At 41.0% G+C, this 15,838-nt stretch overlaps 1 protein-coding gene and 1 long non-coding RNA gene across 5 annotated transcripts; one reads left to right on the top strand and one right to left on the bottom strand.

Annotated features, from left to right (window-relative positions):
- The first annotated feature begins 409 nt into the window (after nt 1–409).
- ydjc (YdjC chitooligosaccharide deacetylase homolog) lies at nt 410–14,104 on the top strand. 4 transcript variants are annotated; one of them, XM_039804166.1, is made up of 6 exons: nt 410–860; nt 5,942–6,117; nt 8,817–8,976; nt 9,281–9,380; nt 10,442–10,619; nt 11,899–14,104. In XM_039804166.1, exons 2-6 carry the CDS (start codon nt 5,954–5,956, stop codon nt 12,230–12,232), a joined length of 936 nt encoding a protein of 311 aa, XP_039660100.1. In that variant the 5' UTR covers nt 410–860; nt 5,942–5,953; the 3' UTR covers nt 12,233–14,104. The 4 variants fall into 4 exon arrangements, with proteins under 4 accessions (XP_039660100.1, XP_039660098.1, XP_039660097.1 ...); XM_039804164.1 differs by lacking the exon at nt 410–860 and adding an exon at nt 870–1,059; XM_039804163.1 differs by lacking the exon at nt 410–860 and adding an exon at nt 2,489–3,329.
- LOC120561177 lies at nt 6,771–7,143 on the bottom strand. The gene is made up of 2 exons (XR_005639569.1): nt 7,041–7,143; nt 6,771–6,931 (listed from the first exon to the last, which is right to left on the bottom strand). It is a non-coding gene; the product is annotated as an uncharacterized LOC120561177 (long non-coding RNA).
- Nucleotides 14,105–15,838: the final 1,734 nt, after the last annotated feature.

Raw genomic sequence — 15,838 nt, 5'->3', positions numbered from 1 at the left:
CAACTCCTGTCATTTGAAATGATAGTGTGGGCCCAGCATTGTTAACCTGTCTTGTAGAGGGGCTGCATGTGTGTCAAAATGAACGGTGTATACAGACAGATTGTTAATACAATCTGCTCAAGTGGGAATGATCTGTTTTTCCATTTTAATTCTACTATAATACTTAGTGAAATAATCTGTTAATTTAAATATTTATCTAAAGAGCAGCTGTTAATCTTAATTTAAAAAGTCTTAAATTCGCTCGATTATTGTCGCAAATAATTTACCTCTAATGCTCCTGCCGCGCTTTAGTATGTTTTTTTTTTTATTCTATAAAATTTAAATTATAACCGATTATAATTTCCTTTACATAAATTAAGACATTTGCACCATAACTTGATGCAGAAAAGGCACAAATTGTTATAGACAAATTCACCAGAATGCAGGATATTAAGTATTTGATGCGCAAAATTTCAATTTTGCTCATTTTGCGGTCAATCTATATACCAGCCCTATACTTCAAATGAATTGGGGAGTTTTTTCAGATGATGCTACCGGACTCTGACTTTTTTCTTTTTTGATTTTCTGATATGGGTCTTAAATTTCATTCAGAATGGTCTTAAAAGTTCTTACATTTGACTTGGTGAAACCTGCAGAAACCCTGTTAAATTAAAGTAAGAATACACTGTAACCTTTAAGGCCATGATGTTTCCAGATATATTTATCAGCTGTGAGTTCTGGCTCCAGGTCCTGGAACCTGTAATCTTTTCAAGCGTCATAAACACCTGAGAGAAGCCACACATGTGCACGTGTACGGTACACACAGTCTGTACAGTAGAGTAACGTTACTGAGCTCAGCATTCAGTCAGGTTGGCAGGAAGGTATGTTCAGAAAAAAGTGTGGGTGATTTTAATGATGACGAGCTAGATACTGAACGACGAAGAGATAGATGGTGATGAAATATGAATGCTGTCTGACATTGTTTTTGGTGTGAGTGTATTACGGTTCCGGTAAACGTTGTCTTACGTTGTACTTTGTCCAACGCAATCCTGGAAACAAGAAACTTTTCGACAGTAAAACGTAAGCCTGTTCCTTTTTTTAATTGTATTGACAAAATGCAGTATACAGAGAATCAGGTGAACAGTAATAAGACATGAACACGTAGCCTAAGCCTATTCCACTTTGACGTTTGTCGAGAGGGTGACGTGCCTTCTAGGATCTTTTCGTAATAAAATCCCTTTATTACAGTATTCACTGCAAAGTGGTATGTTTCATTTAAAAAACGCATTAGCCTATACAATATCTGTGTAGGTACCGTTAAATGGCATATGGGCGAATAATATGTGAAGTACCAACGGCAAAATAAATCCGAATAGGTACTTTATTGATCTTTATTGATTAATTATTTAGTTGCCGTTGCCGTTGCTCACAGTCACATTCAAGGTAAAATAAGAGTAAGAAAAGAGCAAGTCAATAAGTGTATACAGTAAATAAGTAACATATCTAAGACATAAATACAAATGTTATGTATTACATATACGGTAAGTAGAAGTGAGTGAGATTAGGTTACAAATCAGATTAGGTTAAAAAAATCTTGTTTTAATGAATTGTACAAATTCTATTGTAGTGCAGTGTACCGTATGACTACAAGTAGCAGCAATGAATGAATAAATAACATTTGTGTTCATGTAGCTGATAACTATTGCAGGAATTATTGTAAATTGTCCAAGAATATAGCAATGTGATGTGGGGATGCATGCTGTGAGACTAGTTTGAACTCTAAGCGTGTGCCACTCAGAGGGAGGAGTTATATAGTTTGATGGCCACAATCATGAACGACCTCCTGTGGGGCTCTGCGGTGCATTGTGGGTGTCTGAGTCTGTCGCTGAAGGTGCTCCTCAGGCTGACCAGTGTGTTGTGGAGTGGGTGGGAGGAGTTGTCCAGGATGGAGTGTACTTTGGGCAGCATCCTCCTCTCTGACACTGTCCTTAAGGAGTCCAGCTCCACACCAACAGCATCACTGGCCGTCTGTATTAGTTTGTTGAGTCTGTTGGTGTCTGCCACTCTCAGCCTGCTGTCCCAGCATGCAACAGCATACAGGAGAGCACCAGCCACGACAGATTCGTAAAACATCCTCAGCATCTTCTGACAGATGTTGAAGGACCTTAGCCACCTCAAAAAATAGAGGCAACTGGCGCTTCCTGTAAAGTACTCCAGAGTTTTTGATCCGGTCCAGTTTATTGTCTGTGTACTCCCAGGTATTTATAGTCGTCCACTATGTCCACACCGACACCTCAGATGGAGACAGGGGTCACGGTGCCTTCCTCCTTCTCAAGTCCACTACCAGCTCCTCTGTCTTTGTCACATTGGAGTAGGAGTCCCCACTGGAGGAGGGAGAGCAGATAGGAGGTGGAGGGGGGTGTAGTGGTTTGGTCTCTGAGTTGACTCTGGAAGTCGGCAGGGTGGGGGCTGCTGAGTTAAACCTGTTAAAAAACAGGTTCAGTTCATTTGCCATATCCACTCCTCCCTCAATCACATTGTCAGCTGACCTGAAACCAGTGATGGTTCCGGTTCTCATGCCCTTCCACACCTCTCTTCCATTGTTATTCTGGAGTGGAAACTCCAGCTTCCTCCTGTCTTTCTCTTTGGCCTCCCTTATCTTCCGTTTCAGGTCCACCTGGATCTTTTTTAGCTCCTCTCTATTACCAGCTCTAAAAGCCCTCTTCTTGCTGTTTACAATGTCCTTAATGTCCCTTGTTACCCATGGTTTGTTATTTGAGTAACAATGAACAGTCCTTGTTGGGACAATGGAGTCCACACAGAAGTTTATGTAGTCCGTTATGCACTCAGTAAGCCCATGGACGTCCCTACCATGCGTCTCACTGAGTGCATTCCAGTCAGTCACCTCTAAACAGCCCCTACGTGATTCAAAGGACTCCTCAGACCATCTCCTCACAGTTCTGGTGGTCACAGGCTGTCTCTTTAACCAGGGCCACATAGCAGGGACTGAGGTGGATCATGTTGTGGTCTGACCTGCCCAGAGGGGGGAGGGGGGAAGAGCTTTATGCTATAAAATATAGTCACATATAAAAGAGATGATTCAACTAAAATATATTTTGACACCCCCAGTAAACTGTTTTGTAGTTTACATTTTAAAGAACTGCGGAAGTCTTATTTTGAAGTTTCCTTGGCGGCTGGGTGGGACGCCATGTTTCCTCCAGCAGAGGGCGGTAAAGTCAAGTCCACTCCGGACTACACCATTACGGTTTGCTGCCAGTCGGAAGTACGGTTCATTTTCACCGGGCTTGTGTGGCTTCGGACTATATGGACAGCCGTGTGGAATACAATGGGTAAGATTGAGATGTATTATTTGTGAAATTGATAGTGTTCTTCTAACGTTAGTCGGAGCCACGGGGGCTAACGTGTCTGTGGTGTTCCAGTGGGTCGCCCCACAGTGACGCTGAGAAGAAGACAGGACATTTAGCCGGCGAATAAAGATACTGGTTGAAGTTCCCTGAATACATCCATGGTTTAAATTCAACTCCAGGGTAACTGCTTGTTGAGAGGTGTATCTGTCCCCCATGCAAACGACAGCTTCAAAATCGACATATAGTTTCATTAAACAGTCTCAACAAAAAATAATTTCAAAAGCTGTGTCTTGTTCAGAGGTAGCAGGCTATTTATTGCAGTGTTGTTACATTTCCTTTCCCTGCTACTGGGGTTTCTGTCCCACAACGTTACGCGACTTGGACTGGGATATTTCTGGTTTAAGAGCTGTGATGTCAACTCTAATCCTAATCTCCATCTTAAATTATTCTGTAAAGGGTTCACTGTAAAATAGAAATAGTGTTGTTATTATAACAGTGAGTCACATGCATTTGTGTAAAGTGAGCTACGCTGTATCTGTATGTGTAATGTATTTGTATGATCTAGGATGTACTGTATCTGAGTTGTTATTAATCTACACTGTAAATGTGTAGGCCCTATCTGTTTCCAACATAGACTGGGATGTTGCATCACAGTTTACATTTAGACCACTGCAAAATACTGTCCTCGAAAACAAAAGAATAAGAGGGGAATCGATTTTTTTTAAAACAACAACAACAATGTATTTGCAATAGTTGAAATCAAGCTCAAAATGATTGCTAATACATTGCCAAGTGGTTGCTTATTTCTTAAAACCGACTGCTGAGTCATTGCTATATTGTATATTTTCTATAGACCTTTCCAATGGAATTCCATTGCTATGCAACATCCTGGACCAGTGTTAACTTCCTGGCATATGATGTCATTCACACAAATGAGGAAATCATGACGTCGTGACACTATGTTTCCAACTGTGAAATGGTCTGTAGCTGGTTGCTAAGGTGCTGCTTGGTGGATGCTGAGTATGTTTACCCATTACTCTTAACATATAGTTGTCTCTTTTTAATTTTGTTCCACACAGCTTAGGGTTGCACGATTTGAGGAAGATATATGATTGATGATTCACGATATTGGAGGGATTTATCATTTTTGTATTGTTATCTCATTTTAATTGAAAAATATTAACATTTAAAAAGTTGAAAAGATTATAGTGTTATTTATGTACGGATCTGTACCAAATAAATATTTTTTTCTTTAGTCTGTAGGATAGGATTTGTCTCTGCAGCACCACAATACTTCATCCACAATGGTCTGACACATATTTTGCCTTCAACAAATATGTTAATATGCAATTTGGATATTGCACTACACCATATTGCAATTTTTATAAAATTGTGCAGCCCTAACATAGCTCCTGACTGTCTTGGCACAGCCAATATGTCATTGTTATTTTATTATCTCTTTCTTTTCTCATCCACATTAAAACACAGGGTCGGCGCTTTTCAGTTTTTGGGTGAGAAACTGCTGTTCTAGTGTGCACTGAGGGCAAAAATAGAGAGAATGTTTTAAAATGTAGCCGAGCTAGTGTGGATGTACTTTAAAGTTGCAGTAGGTTTCTTGTCATATTTGCTGAAATGGTCACTATATCCTGACAGTAGGACAGGTGGCAGATTCTCTGTGAAAACTAAACATGTTCCAGTGCTTCCCCCTAGTGCCCCTAATGTCATTTGCAAGTTTACACCATGCCCGAAGTATAAAAAAAAAAGTGCTGGAGTACATTCATTGCAATTAAAAAAAAAAAAAAAAAATAAAAAGTGAAAGACATTTTAAAAAATAAAAAAAAAAAAAAAATTTTAAAAAAAAGTGGGTTGTTTTTTTTTTTTTTTTTTTTTTGGGGTGAGTCTCACTGGCCAGTTGCTGTTTGTAGTGATGAATGGAATGATGATGAAATGATGCGCTTTTATCAAAAGCACTTTACAATTTGCCTCTCATTCAACCATTCACACAAACACCCACCCACTGATGCTAGAGTGTAACTTTGGATTCAACATTGGGGGATTTGATATCCCCACTTTTGAGCAAAATTGAAATTTTGAACATCACTACACATTTGCTGGAGTTTCCACTCCAGAAAAACAACGCAAGAGAGGTGTGGAAGGGCATGAGAGCCATGATTGGTTTCAGGTCAGCTGACAATGGGATTGAGGGAGGAGTGGATAGGGCAAATGAACTGAACCAGTTTTTTACAGGTTTAACTCAGCAGCCCCCACCCTGCCGACTTCCAGTCAACTCAGAGACCAAACCACTCCACCTCCCATCTGCTCTCCCACTTCATTTCCTGCATTCTGGTGAATTTTTATGCAACAATTTGTACCTTCTCTGCATCAATTTATGGTGCAAATGTCTTAATTTATGTAAAGGAAATTATAATTTGTAACCCCCCCATCCCCCCTGTAAATGACGCCTATGCAGTGATGGCAGCGAGCTACCATGGAAGGCACTGGTCTAACCATCGGGAGCAGTTTGGGGTTCAGTGTCTGGAACCATAGCCACCCTTATGATGATTATTAACCTGTTCCCTGTGTGTCCTCCACAGACATCAGCAATAATGCCACAGCCCAGAATGATGCTGGTGGTGACGGGAGATGACTTTGGCTACTGTCCCAGGAGAAACCAGGGGATTGTAGAAAGCTTCCAGGCTGGAGGCATTTCTAATGTGTCACTGCTGGTCAACGCCTCTGCTGCCAAAGAGGCAGCAGATCTGGCTAAAAGGTAGGCTAGTGCCCTCTAAGACAGCAACAGTGAATGTGACATGTTATCAGCAGCCTAAATCAAAGGAGCAAAGGCTGGTTTGTAGACCTGGCTGCTCCATAGTCACTAAAGTAAATATTAGAGCCATTTTTCACAAGCCACATATGCCCAAACATTGTGACTATAGACGGACATATCAGGAGGAAATTAACTTTGTCTGAGCCACAAATCAAAAAAGAAAAAGCACTATGGGCCAAAGTGCTGATCTGGGAAATTATGGAAATATTCTGTCACATCTGCATCAGCAGCCTAACCGGTCAGCCTTGGCACAAAGTCCAGGTATAAATAACCAGAAGCTACACACACACACACAACACACACAGTGATAAAGACCATGTGCCACATACAATGCGGTACACACACGTGTTTCAGAAATGCCATCCAACAACACAAGGATAACAAGGTTGGTTAATAGCATCACCTTTTCAAATGCACAAAAGATACCAAGTGGTTGCTGGGACTCTGTTTGTTAGGGTTTTACACTTTCTTGTAAATTCTATTAGATTGAATAAAGTAAAAAAGGCTCCTGTTCATTTGAAAGTCCGGTAAGATTGTTCTGGAGAGAGGTTGGATATTCTTTTGACGTCTTTTAGAAAAGGAAACCATTTGACACCTTTTTCATTTTAAAATATTTTGTATTTTATTTTCTGCCTCTAGGGGTCTGTCAATCGAAACCACGGGTGTAAACCTGGACTTTTGATGATGTTGTGAAGTTGTGTGGGATCATGGGAGGAGTTGTCTTCATTGTTAACCCCCTCTGCTGGTTCAAATGGATCTGGTCACAGACAAGATATTATTGTTATTGTTATTTGTCAGTGTAGAACATTGTAGTAAGCTGGATCGATTTTGAAATATCATATCAATCGGGGCGGCCTCTAGCTCACCTGGTAGAGCGCGCGCCCCATGTGGGCTCGGTCCTTGCCAGTGGCCTGGGTTCAAATCCGACTCGAGGCCCTTTGCTGCATGTCATCCCCCTCTCTCTCTCCCATTTCTTGTCTCTCTTCAGCTGTTCTACGTAAAGGAAAAAAATATATATATATATCATATCAATACATTGGTTCTCTACTGTATTACTGTGCTGCAAATGGTCATGTAATTAAAGTGATGGTTCGAGGTAATCAATTTAGGGTCCTTAGAGGCCTCAAGCCAAACACCTCTTTCAGAGTTAGTGGTCTGAGTAGCGTTATCAGCTGAATAGCTTAAGCGCGAGGGGCGGATCCAGTGATGTATCTCTGCAATGACCCCACTAATTAATGATTCTAAACGATACAAAACTCACAGTAATTATGCACTCAAAAAAAGATGGATTGGAAAGTTTGTAAGTACACCAGAAGTGTATGTAAATAACACTTGCCTGTTGGCTTCTCGTCTCTGCTGCTGCTGCTGCTGCTGCTGCCTAACGGGCAGTAAGAGTGCTTAGGGACATCTACAAATTACAACACCGAAAAGAGATGCAACAAAAATATTTCTTAATTTAACTTTTTTTTTTAAGTAAGTGCTGTAGTATAACTAGCAGGAGACAAATTATAATTGAGGTAAGTTTGGAGACATTACCTTATTTAATCATTAAATTAATAAATATTTTTGTTGCATCTCTTTTCAGTGTTGTAATTTGTAGATGTCCCTAAGCACTCGTCTTACAGCAGCAACAACGACAACAGCAGAGAGCAGAAGCCAGCAGGCAAGTGTTATTTACATAAACTTCTGGTTACAAACTTTCCAATCCATCGTTTTATGAGTACATACCTGATTTGTACTAGTGTAGACGTTTGGTATCATTTCGGGCATTATTAGTGGGGTAACTTACGAGATACATCACTGGATCCATTAGCCCCTGCGCTAAGCTATTCAGCTGATAACGCTACTCTACGCTAACTCTCCCAATGTTCGACCCAGGTGAAAAAAGCTTCTAGGGGGGTGTTTGGCTCGAGGTCATGGTGCAAAGGACCCTAGGGTGAAATTACTCCGAACCATCACTTTAATAAAAACATTCTGTATTGCTGTTACTAAGTATAAATCTGTGACATTGTATCATTTTCCATACTCTCTGACATATCACCTGGTGTCTCCAGGCGTTTCCCGTGTTTTGATGGAAGTCAGAGCAACTACGGGGGGCAAAGGTTATATAACACCACTGACAGGCCATCAAATGACACGCGCCATGCCACTGGTTCAAATTACAGATTGATCTCGCTTTGAACATTGTTGGAAACATTTGGAATAAAATATATAACATAAGTATAGTTCTAGTTTTTAGACGTTTTAATGCAGAAATGCCCCTACACATGGCAGTAAGCATGATCGCTCTGCGTATAGTAAAGGCAATTAGTCTGTGTTACCGTATTTGACAGAAATCTTTTACCTGTTATTTCGGACAATTTTGTATATTATGCTTGAGTAAATAAAACCCTAATTTACCAGACTGGTTAAAAACAATTATATTAATATTTGAATAAATTACCGGTAGAGTCCGGTACAGTCTGACTCTGGAGATAAAACTGAGATCAGCGCTCATATTCAACTTTACGTTCTGCTTGTTTAACAGTTGTTGCTCTTAAACACATTCAGAGAGGATTTAAATAGCTTTTTTTATTCTCAATTCTTATCATTTTGGTCCAGGTGATTTTCCTTTATGACAGAATTTTCTCTTTTCTCGCCAGGCACAACATCCCCATGGGCCTCCACGCCAACCTGTCCGAGGGCGTTCCAGTGTGTCCGAGCCTGCAGCAGGCCTCCACGCTGGTAAACCAGCAAGGATTCTTCCATGGGAAGATGGGCTTCCGCCAGGCGCTGGAGAGAGGTCAGCTCAGCATGAAACAGGTACACTGCTCCAGTGCCCAGCTTGGGATCAGCTAGTCATGTTGGGCAACACACTGGATCAACATCTATAAACCTATTATATATGAAACATACACACGGATGGGGAAAGGGTTAAACACAGAGAATGATACAGTAAACAATAAGGAAACAGGAAATCAATTAACACAATATAACAGGAAAAACTACAACTGAAAACCACAACCATGACAGGAACTAACTCCTTTTAATATGCAGCTACCAAGAGAGAAAGAGGAAGTTGTGTTCTCTGTTACAGTAACTTCCTGGGCTTGTTCTTCCTTCCCAGGTGGAGCTGGAGTTGCGGGCCCAAGTCCGGCTGTTCAGGGAACTGACGGGGCACCTGCCCCACCACATGGACGGACACCAGCACGTCCATGTCCTGCCAGGTAAAGCAAAGGGGGACAAACACCCACAAACTGTAACTGCTGCTGATCCACTGATGCCCGTTACATGACTCAACAAGCTGCACATGTCTAAATAAGTCATATAAGTAAAAAATAAAAGAATGTCAGAACGGGTAACATTTATTTTTGGAATTAATCTTTTTTATTGAATTTTTCACAGGCTTGGTGCATTGCACACAGCAGCATGTGGCATACAATTGTCAATAAGGCAGACGCCAACTTTTTAGTGCAGTGAACATAAACAGAAAGCATATCGGCGCTGTCATTTTAATTTTAATTTCATAAATCAATGCTATTGGTCAGCCCTTACGTCTGCCTGTGGGTTTTTATAAATATTTGAACAGTGATGAGGCAATTTCATCTGACTTTGTCGATGGTAAATAGCTAAATATAATGTTTTCAAATGAGCTCCATTTCCTGAAAAGCAACGGTTTTGGACATACAAGGGTTTCACCCGACAGAGACAATATACAGGTGGAAGTGAATGCGCAGTATAATAATAATAATAATAATAATAATATAAGCAGGTTACAGACGTATGGAGGAAAAAACAATATCTTAGTCAGACTTATCCTCCACCTTTATGTAGTCCTGATTCGACGTACCAGAAAAAGCTAAATGTTTCTCCAAAGACTTAATGCTTTTTTCTAACAAGTTCCAGGAGCTGTCTCACCAACATCCTATTTTGTTCAGCTATGAGCAGCTCAACTTAACTGAACAAATTAGGATTTTTCATTCGACAGCTCCTGGAACTTTGGAGTCTTTGGAGAAACATTTAGCTTTCTCCGTGTCCAAATCTAAAATTGGTATTGAGTTTACAGTCACATAAATCCCAACAATTGATGAGCTGGAACAAGAACATGTTATCAGAAAACTTGCCAATTATTTTCTGTTGATTGACTTACTGTTTGACTAATAGTGACTGGTTTTGCTGTAATTGTTGGCCGCGATGACGACTGCATTAAGTCCATGAGATAATGTTAACCAGTAGAGCAGCCGCGGCGGGGCCGGGGGTATTAATGCTGTCGTGCTGTGTGTTGCAGAGGTGCGTGAGGTGTTTGCACAGGTCCTGTCAGATCTCAAGATCCCATACACTCGAGTTCCAGTGGAGCCAGGTTTACACAGCTGTCCAGCCATGCCAGAACACCTCCACGCATTCTACACAGAGGTGGAGAAGGACGCGCTGGACTCCATCCCTGTCTTCACTCGCTATGGAATCAGGTCAGTGTGTGTGTGTGTGTGTGTGTGTTAGTTAGTTAGTTGCACCCACAAAGTGTTTGAACGTAAAAACAATGTGGAGAGAATCTGGATGAGCCGACGCACAGCACAGACGTTCACTCGTTGTCTTCGGCACACATGCGAGCTCTGGCTTTGTGTGTACACAGCTGTGAACCATAGAGGTACATTTATATTTATACCGTTTTTTCAGAGCGAACCATAGACTGTAAAAACTAAGTGCAAACACACTTCATGCTAGAAACATGCTTAGAATTGGTGTGTCCTATAGATTGGAGACACAGCTACATCATGTACATATGTGGCACACAGATGGATAACTATCTGAACCCCTTTAGATTAAACCAGATTAGGTCACTTTATTAATCCCTAGAGCGGAAACAGGCGCTGCTTTTACAAGAGGACATGGGTGTAGCTCAGAAGCTGTTCAGCCACTTCACTAAAAACAATATGCCTTATAAATGATCCAGGGATAAAGGGACCAATAACATAGGCATTATATGTTATAAAACCTTAAAATTATGTCACAGCTGTGGGTACAAAGAGGTTCTTGATAGATAGATAGATCGATGGATCAGGGCTCCAGACTAACCTTTTGCCTAGGTTGCACTGGCAAATTTTTCCTCGCGTCGCCGTTAACGCTGAATGGCGATACACGATATATAGCTCTGTATTTTTTTACAAAGTGGGCTAAATGTTCAGTTTTAAGTCAAAGCCACTTTTCAAAAGCTCTATTATTAAAACAGATTGTGATTAAAATGAAATGCAAAGACAGGGTTTCCTTTACCAGTTTGAAAATATACAGCTGCAACACATGTAAATGAAAGTTATCTGAAATAAATAGCCTAGGATATAAACCATATCAATATAAACCATATCGATATAAACGACATCACTTTGTTCGTGTAGACGTAGCGCATGCGAGGACGTTAGGTGCACCGGTGCGACCTAGGAAAAATCTTAGTCGCACCCTTACAAATTTTGGTCGCATGTGCGACCAAAACTCTAGAGCCCTGTAGATAGATAGATAGATAGATAGATAATATTTGTATTAAACAGATATTTTGATAAAACATAAGCCCAAAAAAGTGTCCGAGCATGGACTCAGTTCCGTTAGATTAGATTAGTGTGAACAGGATCTAAACATGTTCATCTATGCCAGTGGCTGTCAGTCTGCTGCTGTAGGGCGTTGATGGATTGATTCTCTGCAGAGTGCCTCCCCGTCCATGGCTGACAAACACTAATACCTTTCCCATGTCCGCAGGTGGCCAGATGTGTACCTGGGACTGACCACCATGGGCCAAAACATGTCGGTCCCCAACCTGCAGAGGGCCCTGAGCCACGCCTTGGCGGCAGGGCCTTCTTCAGGCACTACCTGCAGCAGTGCATCAGGCTCTCATCCTCCTGTGGTCACAGCGGAGCTCATGGTCCACCCGGGTTACCCCAGCCACCCCCAGGAAGGAGGCTGTGGAGAGGGCCCCGACGACTTCTCCCAGTCAGCTGACAGACAGCACGAGCTGAGCGTGCTCAGAGACCCGTCGCTGCTGGCCCTCTACAGCCAGGAGAGAGTGCAGCTCTGTGCCTTCAAAGACATCTGAGGACTGCTGTCTAACAGTGGCAGACATGTATGTAGGGCTGGGCAATGTATCGGTATTATATCCATATCATGATATGAGACAATATATCATCTTAGATTTTGGATATCGTAATATCCTACTATGACACAAGTGTTGTTTTTTCCTGGTTTTAAAGGCTGCTTTACAGAAAAGTGGCCAGACTGATCTATTATTCACCTTTCCCCACTTAGACATTGTATCCACATTATTGGTGATTATTTATCAAAACTCTCATTGTGTAAATACTTTCTGAGAGCACCAATAGTCAACCCTACCAATAGTCAACCCTACAATATCACCGCAATATCGATGAGTGATGATATGATTTTCTCCATATCAGCCAGCTCTATGTGTGTGTATACTGTAGAGAGCCAAAGTGAGTGAGTCCCACTGACATCTGTAATACCACAAATGACTCTAAATCTGCTCTAATTCATAGTATGTGATAGAAGGTGAGATTTTAACACACAAACAAAACAATGTAACATAGCGGTAGCTATTCTGTGACCTGTCTCTCTCTTTTAGTCCAGCCGTGGCTCCAACAACAGCCCATCTAATCTTTCTTTTTGTTAAAGACAATTTCTAAAAGCACAGAAAGATGTACGCTGCCACGCTGGTAAAACTGTATGAAAGCTGTCGTTTTTTAATGCTATCTAATACATCATGAACATTTACTGAGTAAATGAGACTATGGAGCACAGAAGCACTACATAAAAACTACAGTAACCTACAAAACTGGAATGTAATGCTCTCCTTAAAGTGTGTGGAATAGTGAAGAGGCGTTTGTTGAAGTTGTTCTGTATGTAAGCCATACCAGGTGCTGCTACCAACATGCCAGTAATTGCACAGTCATATGTTTTTATAATGTAGTTTTGTCCATCATCATGCACAGAGGTCACCAAGTAGAGTGGACAAGTTAACAGCTGGGATCAGGGACGATTAGACAGGTTGGGAACCAACCAGCAGGCTAGTCAAACTTATTCAGAAGACAAAACAAATGAACTGTCTGCCCCACTTCCTGCTTCAGCTCTGACCTGCTGTCCTCACTGGAGATGTGTTCACACCGTTTTCTTGAAGGATTGATGAAGGATTATTAGTATCAACTCAAAGAAAGTGAGTTTCAGTTTGACCTCCAGATATTTAGATAATGTGGATAAACTCTTGCTTGGGTTTCTGTCTGATTGTCTTGACTGCCCTGTAGTGATGTCATCATCTCCCCGGATTGTCAGCTTCAACTTGGTCAGTCAAATGTTTTTAGGGTTATTGGGTTTAATGTTATTACTGATGAATGAAACTACAGAAAGAAGACACACGTTTTACAAGTAAACTGTAGTTTTCTTTTAAGATGAGTTATCATCTGATCTTGAGGTTAAGACTCTATTCTTAACACCTTCATTATTTCATTTTGTGCTCACTGTTGCATATTCCTCCATTAATGTGCTTAATCAAGTGACCACACAACGATCTGTGGGTCAGGTAGTATTCTATCAGTGTAAAACAGTGGAGGGATGGGTAAAATCAGCCTATTTCTGCACAAGTGAATGAAGTCATGTAGTCGTGGTGGTTTTTATTAAAGAGGGTGAAGGGATGATTTCCAATAATCTCAGGTCTGTGTAGCACTGAACATCTGATAACCTGCCAAATGAGTGTCTCTAAATGAATGTTATTTTAACACCACATTTTTAAATCACCTCTAACAGTATAGTATGTTTGTAATATTTACAGCTGGTATCTGGGTATTTGAAATCCTATATTTTGATAGTTTCTGTTGAAGCTTTTTTTTTATACATTGCTATCTGAATTGTTACAAAGATCACAGCTGAAGAGCTGAGCTAATAAATTATGTCAAAATGATGTCTGATGTTTCTCTGTCTGGATTCTGAAAGCAACATGTTAATCTTGAAAATTGGGGTTAAGAGTCAGTGTCAGCGGGGGTCTAACTGCAGAGCCCTCGCAGCTCTGATGGCCGGTGACGACCAAGTCTGGGCCTGCTGCTCCAGCGCCATCTATTTTCAGGATTATTTGGTTCAGTTGGTGAGTTAATGTCAAATTCATTATCAACCTCAGTGGAGTCAAAGAAAACATAACATAAGAAATACTGAGCAATATTTCATAAGTTGACTGTCTTCCTCTTCGGTGAGTCTTTACCACTCACCTGACTCTTTTCTTTAGAAATAAACTCCCGGAGCTGGACCTGAGTTAGAAGCTCCTCGGTTTCTGACTTCGGAGTGCCTGAAACTTCATCCTGACCTTCCCCCTAAAATGTTAGAACTCTATGACGTCAGCTAGATTTTGCTCTGACGTGTATCAAAGTCCTTTAAAGGCATGTTCCATTCATGCACTTCAAATGTTCAGTCAGTGTGTTTTCAATTGCAATTCTTCTCCAGCATCTACAGTTATATGGAATTAGAAAAATCTCTGAAAATGGGCGTGGCCTTCGTAATGTGTTTCAGCGTCGTCATTCAAGGAGCGCATGGATGCAGGGTTTTTAAATGTGCCATGTGTATTTGGTGGGAGTTATCATACTGTCTATGGGAGTTATAGGCCAAAATGTGCCAACCCTGATTATAGTGCCACCCGGTGGTCCACATGTGTCGTTTTTGGTATGTGAGGAGACATTTGAAGCTGTGGTGGAGAGGAGGTCACTGAACAAACTCTTATGTATCATGGATAACCCCGACCAAGTGCCACACATTTATGGGACACATTTATGGGAACTTCTGCAACAGAATTGGGAAGAACTTTCTGAAGAATATTTGATTTCCATTGTAGAAAGAATGCCACGAGTGTGTTCAGCTGTTATATCTGCCAAAGATGGCTACTTTGATGAGTCAAAAATTTAGACTACATTTTGGTTCATAAATTGATTCCATGATTTCTTTTTGAATTTAAATTGTTCATTTGTACTATTTTTTCATTTCAGAGTACAATAAGACATTGAACTGCATGCATTTCAATAAAAACCTGGAAAAACTGGGGTGTTCTAAAACTTTTGACCGGTAGTGTATATTATTATATACAGTAGTTCTGTCATTTTTTTATCTTTGCTATCTTGGAAAATCTTAGGCTGAAATGGGGGTGGCCTATTTCAGGAGATTCAGTTAAATTCAGCAAACGTGGGCATATGTGGTAGAAGTGTGTCAAGTTTTGTGTCTGGGGTCCATGCAGGGAACTGGACCAGTCCTGAAAATTGCACCGCCCCACCGTGCACAGTTTAGGCTGCAGTGACACTTTTACCTCTGAAAAAGAAATTAAATGCAATTACAATGGGGTTCCGAGTTTCTGGGAGCCACGTTGCCTTGCATACTTGCTTGGACCCCTAAGTCTTAAGTATAGGTACATTTAAGTATTTTTCCTTGTGTTAATAATACTTTTACTTGAACAGCCTTCATGATCTGAATCATCCACCACTGGTGAAGGTTGAGTTCAGGGGCCCACTCAGTCAGCAACTTGAAATCACTTTATTCAGCTTGACGAAGATGGAATCACAATTCACATTATGGGCCCTATCTTACACCGGGCGCAGCGCTGCACAAAGCCCGACGCAAGTGTCTTTGCTAGTTTCAAGTGCTCATATTATGCTAATTT

Source organism: Perca fluviatilis, chromosome 6 (assembly GCF_010015445.1).
Source record: "Perca fluviatilis chromosome 6, GENO_Pfluv_1.0, whole genome shotgun sequence".
Lineage (NCBI taxonomy): Eukaryota > Metazoa > Chordata > Actinopteri > Perciformes > Percidae > Perca > Perca fluviatilis.
Note: the sequence above shows the minus strand (reverse complement) of the source record. Positions and strands in the feature narration are given on the sequence as shown.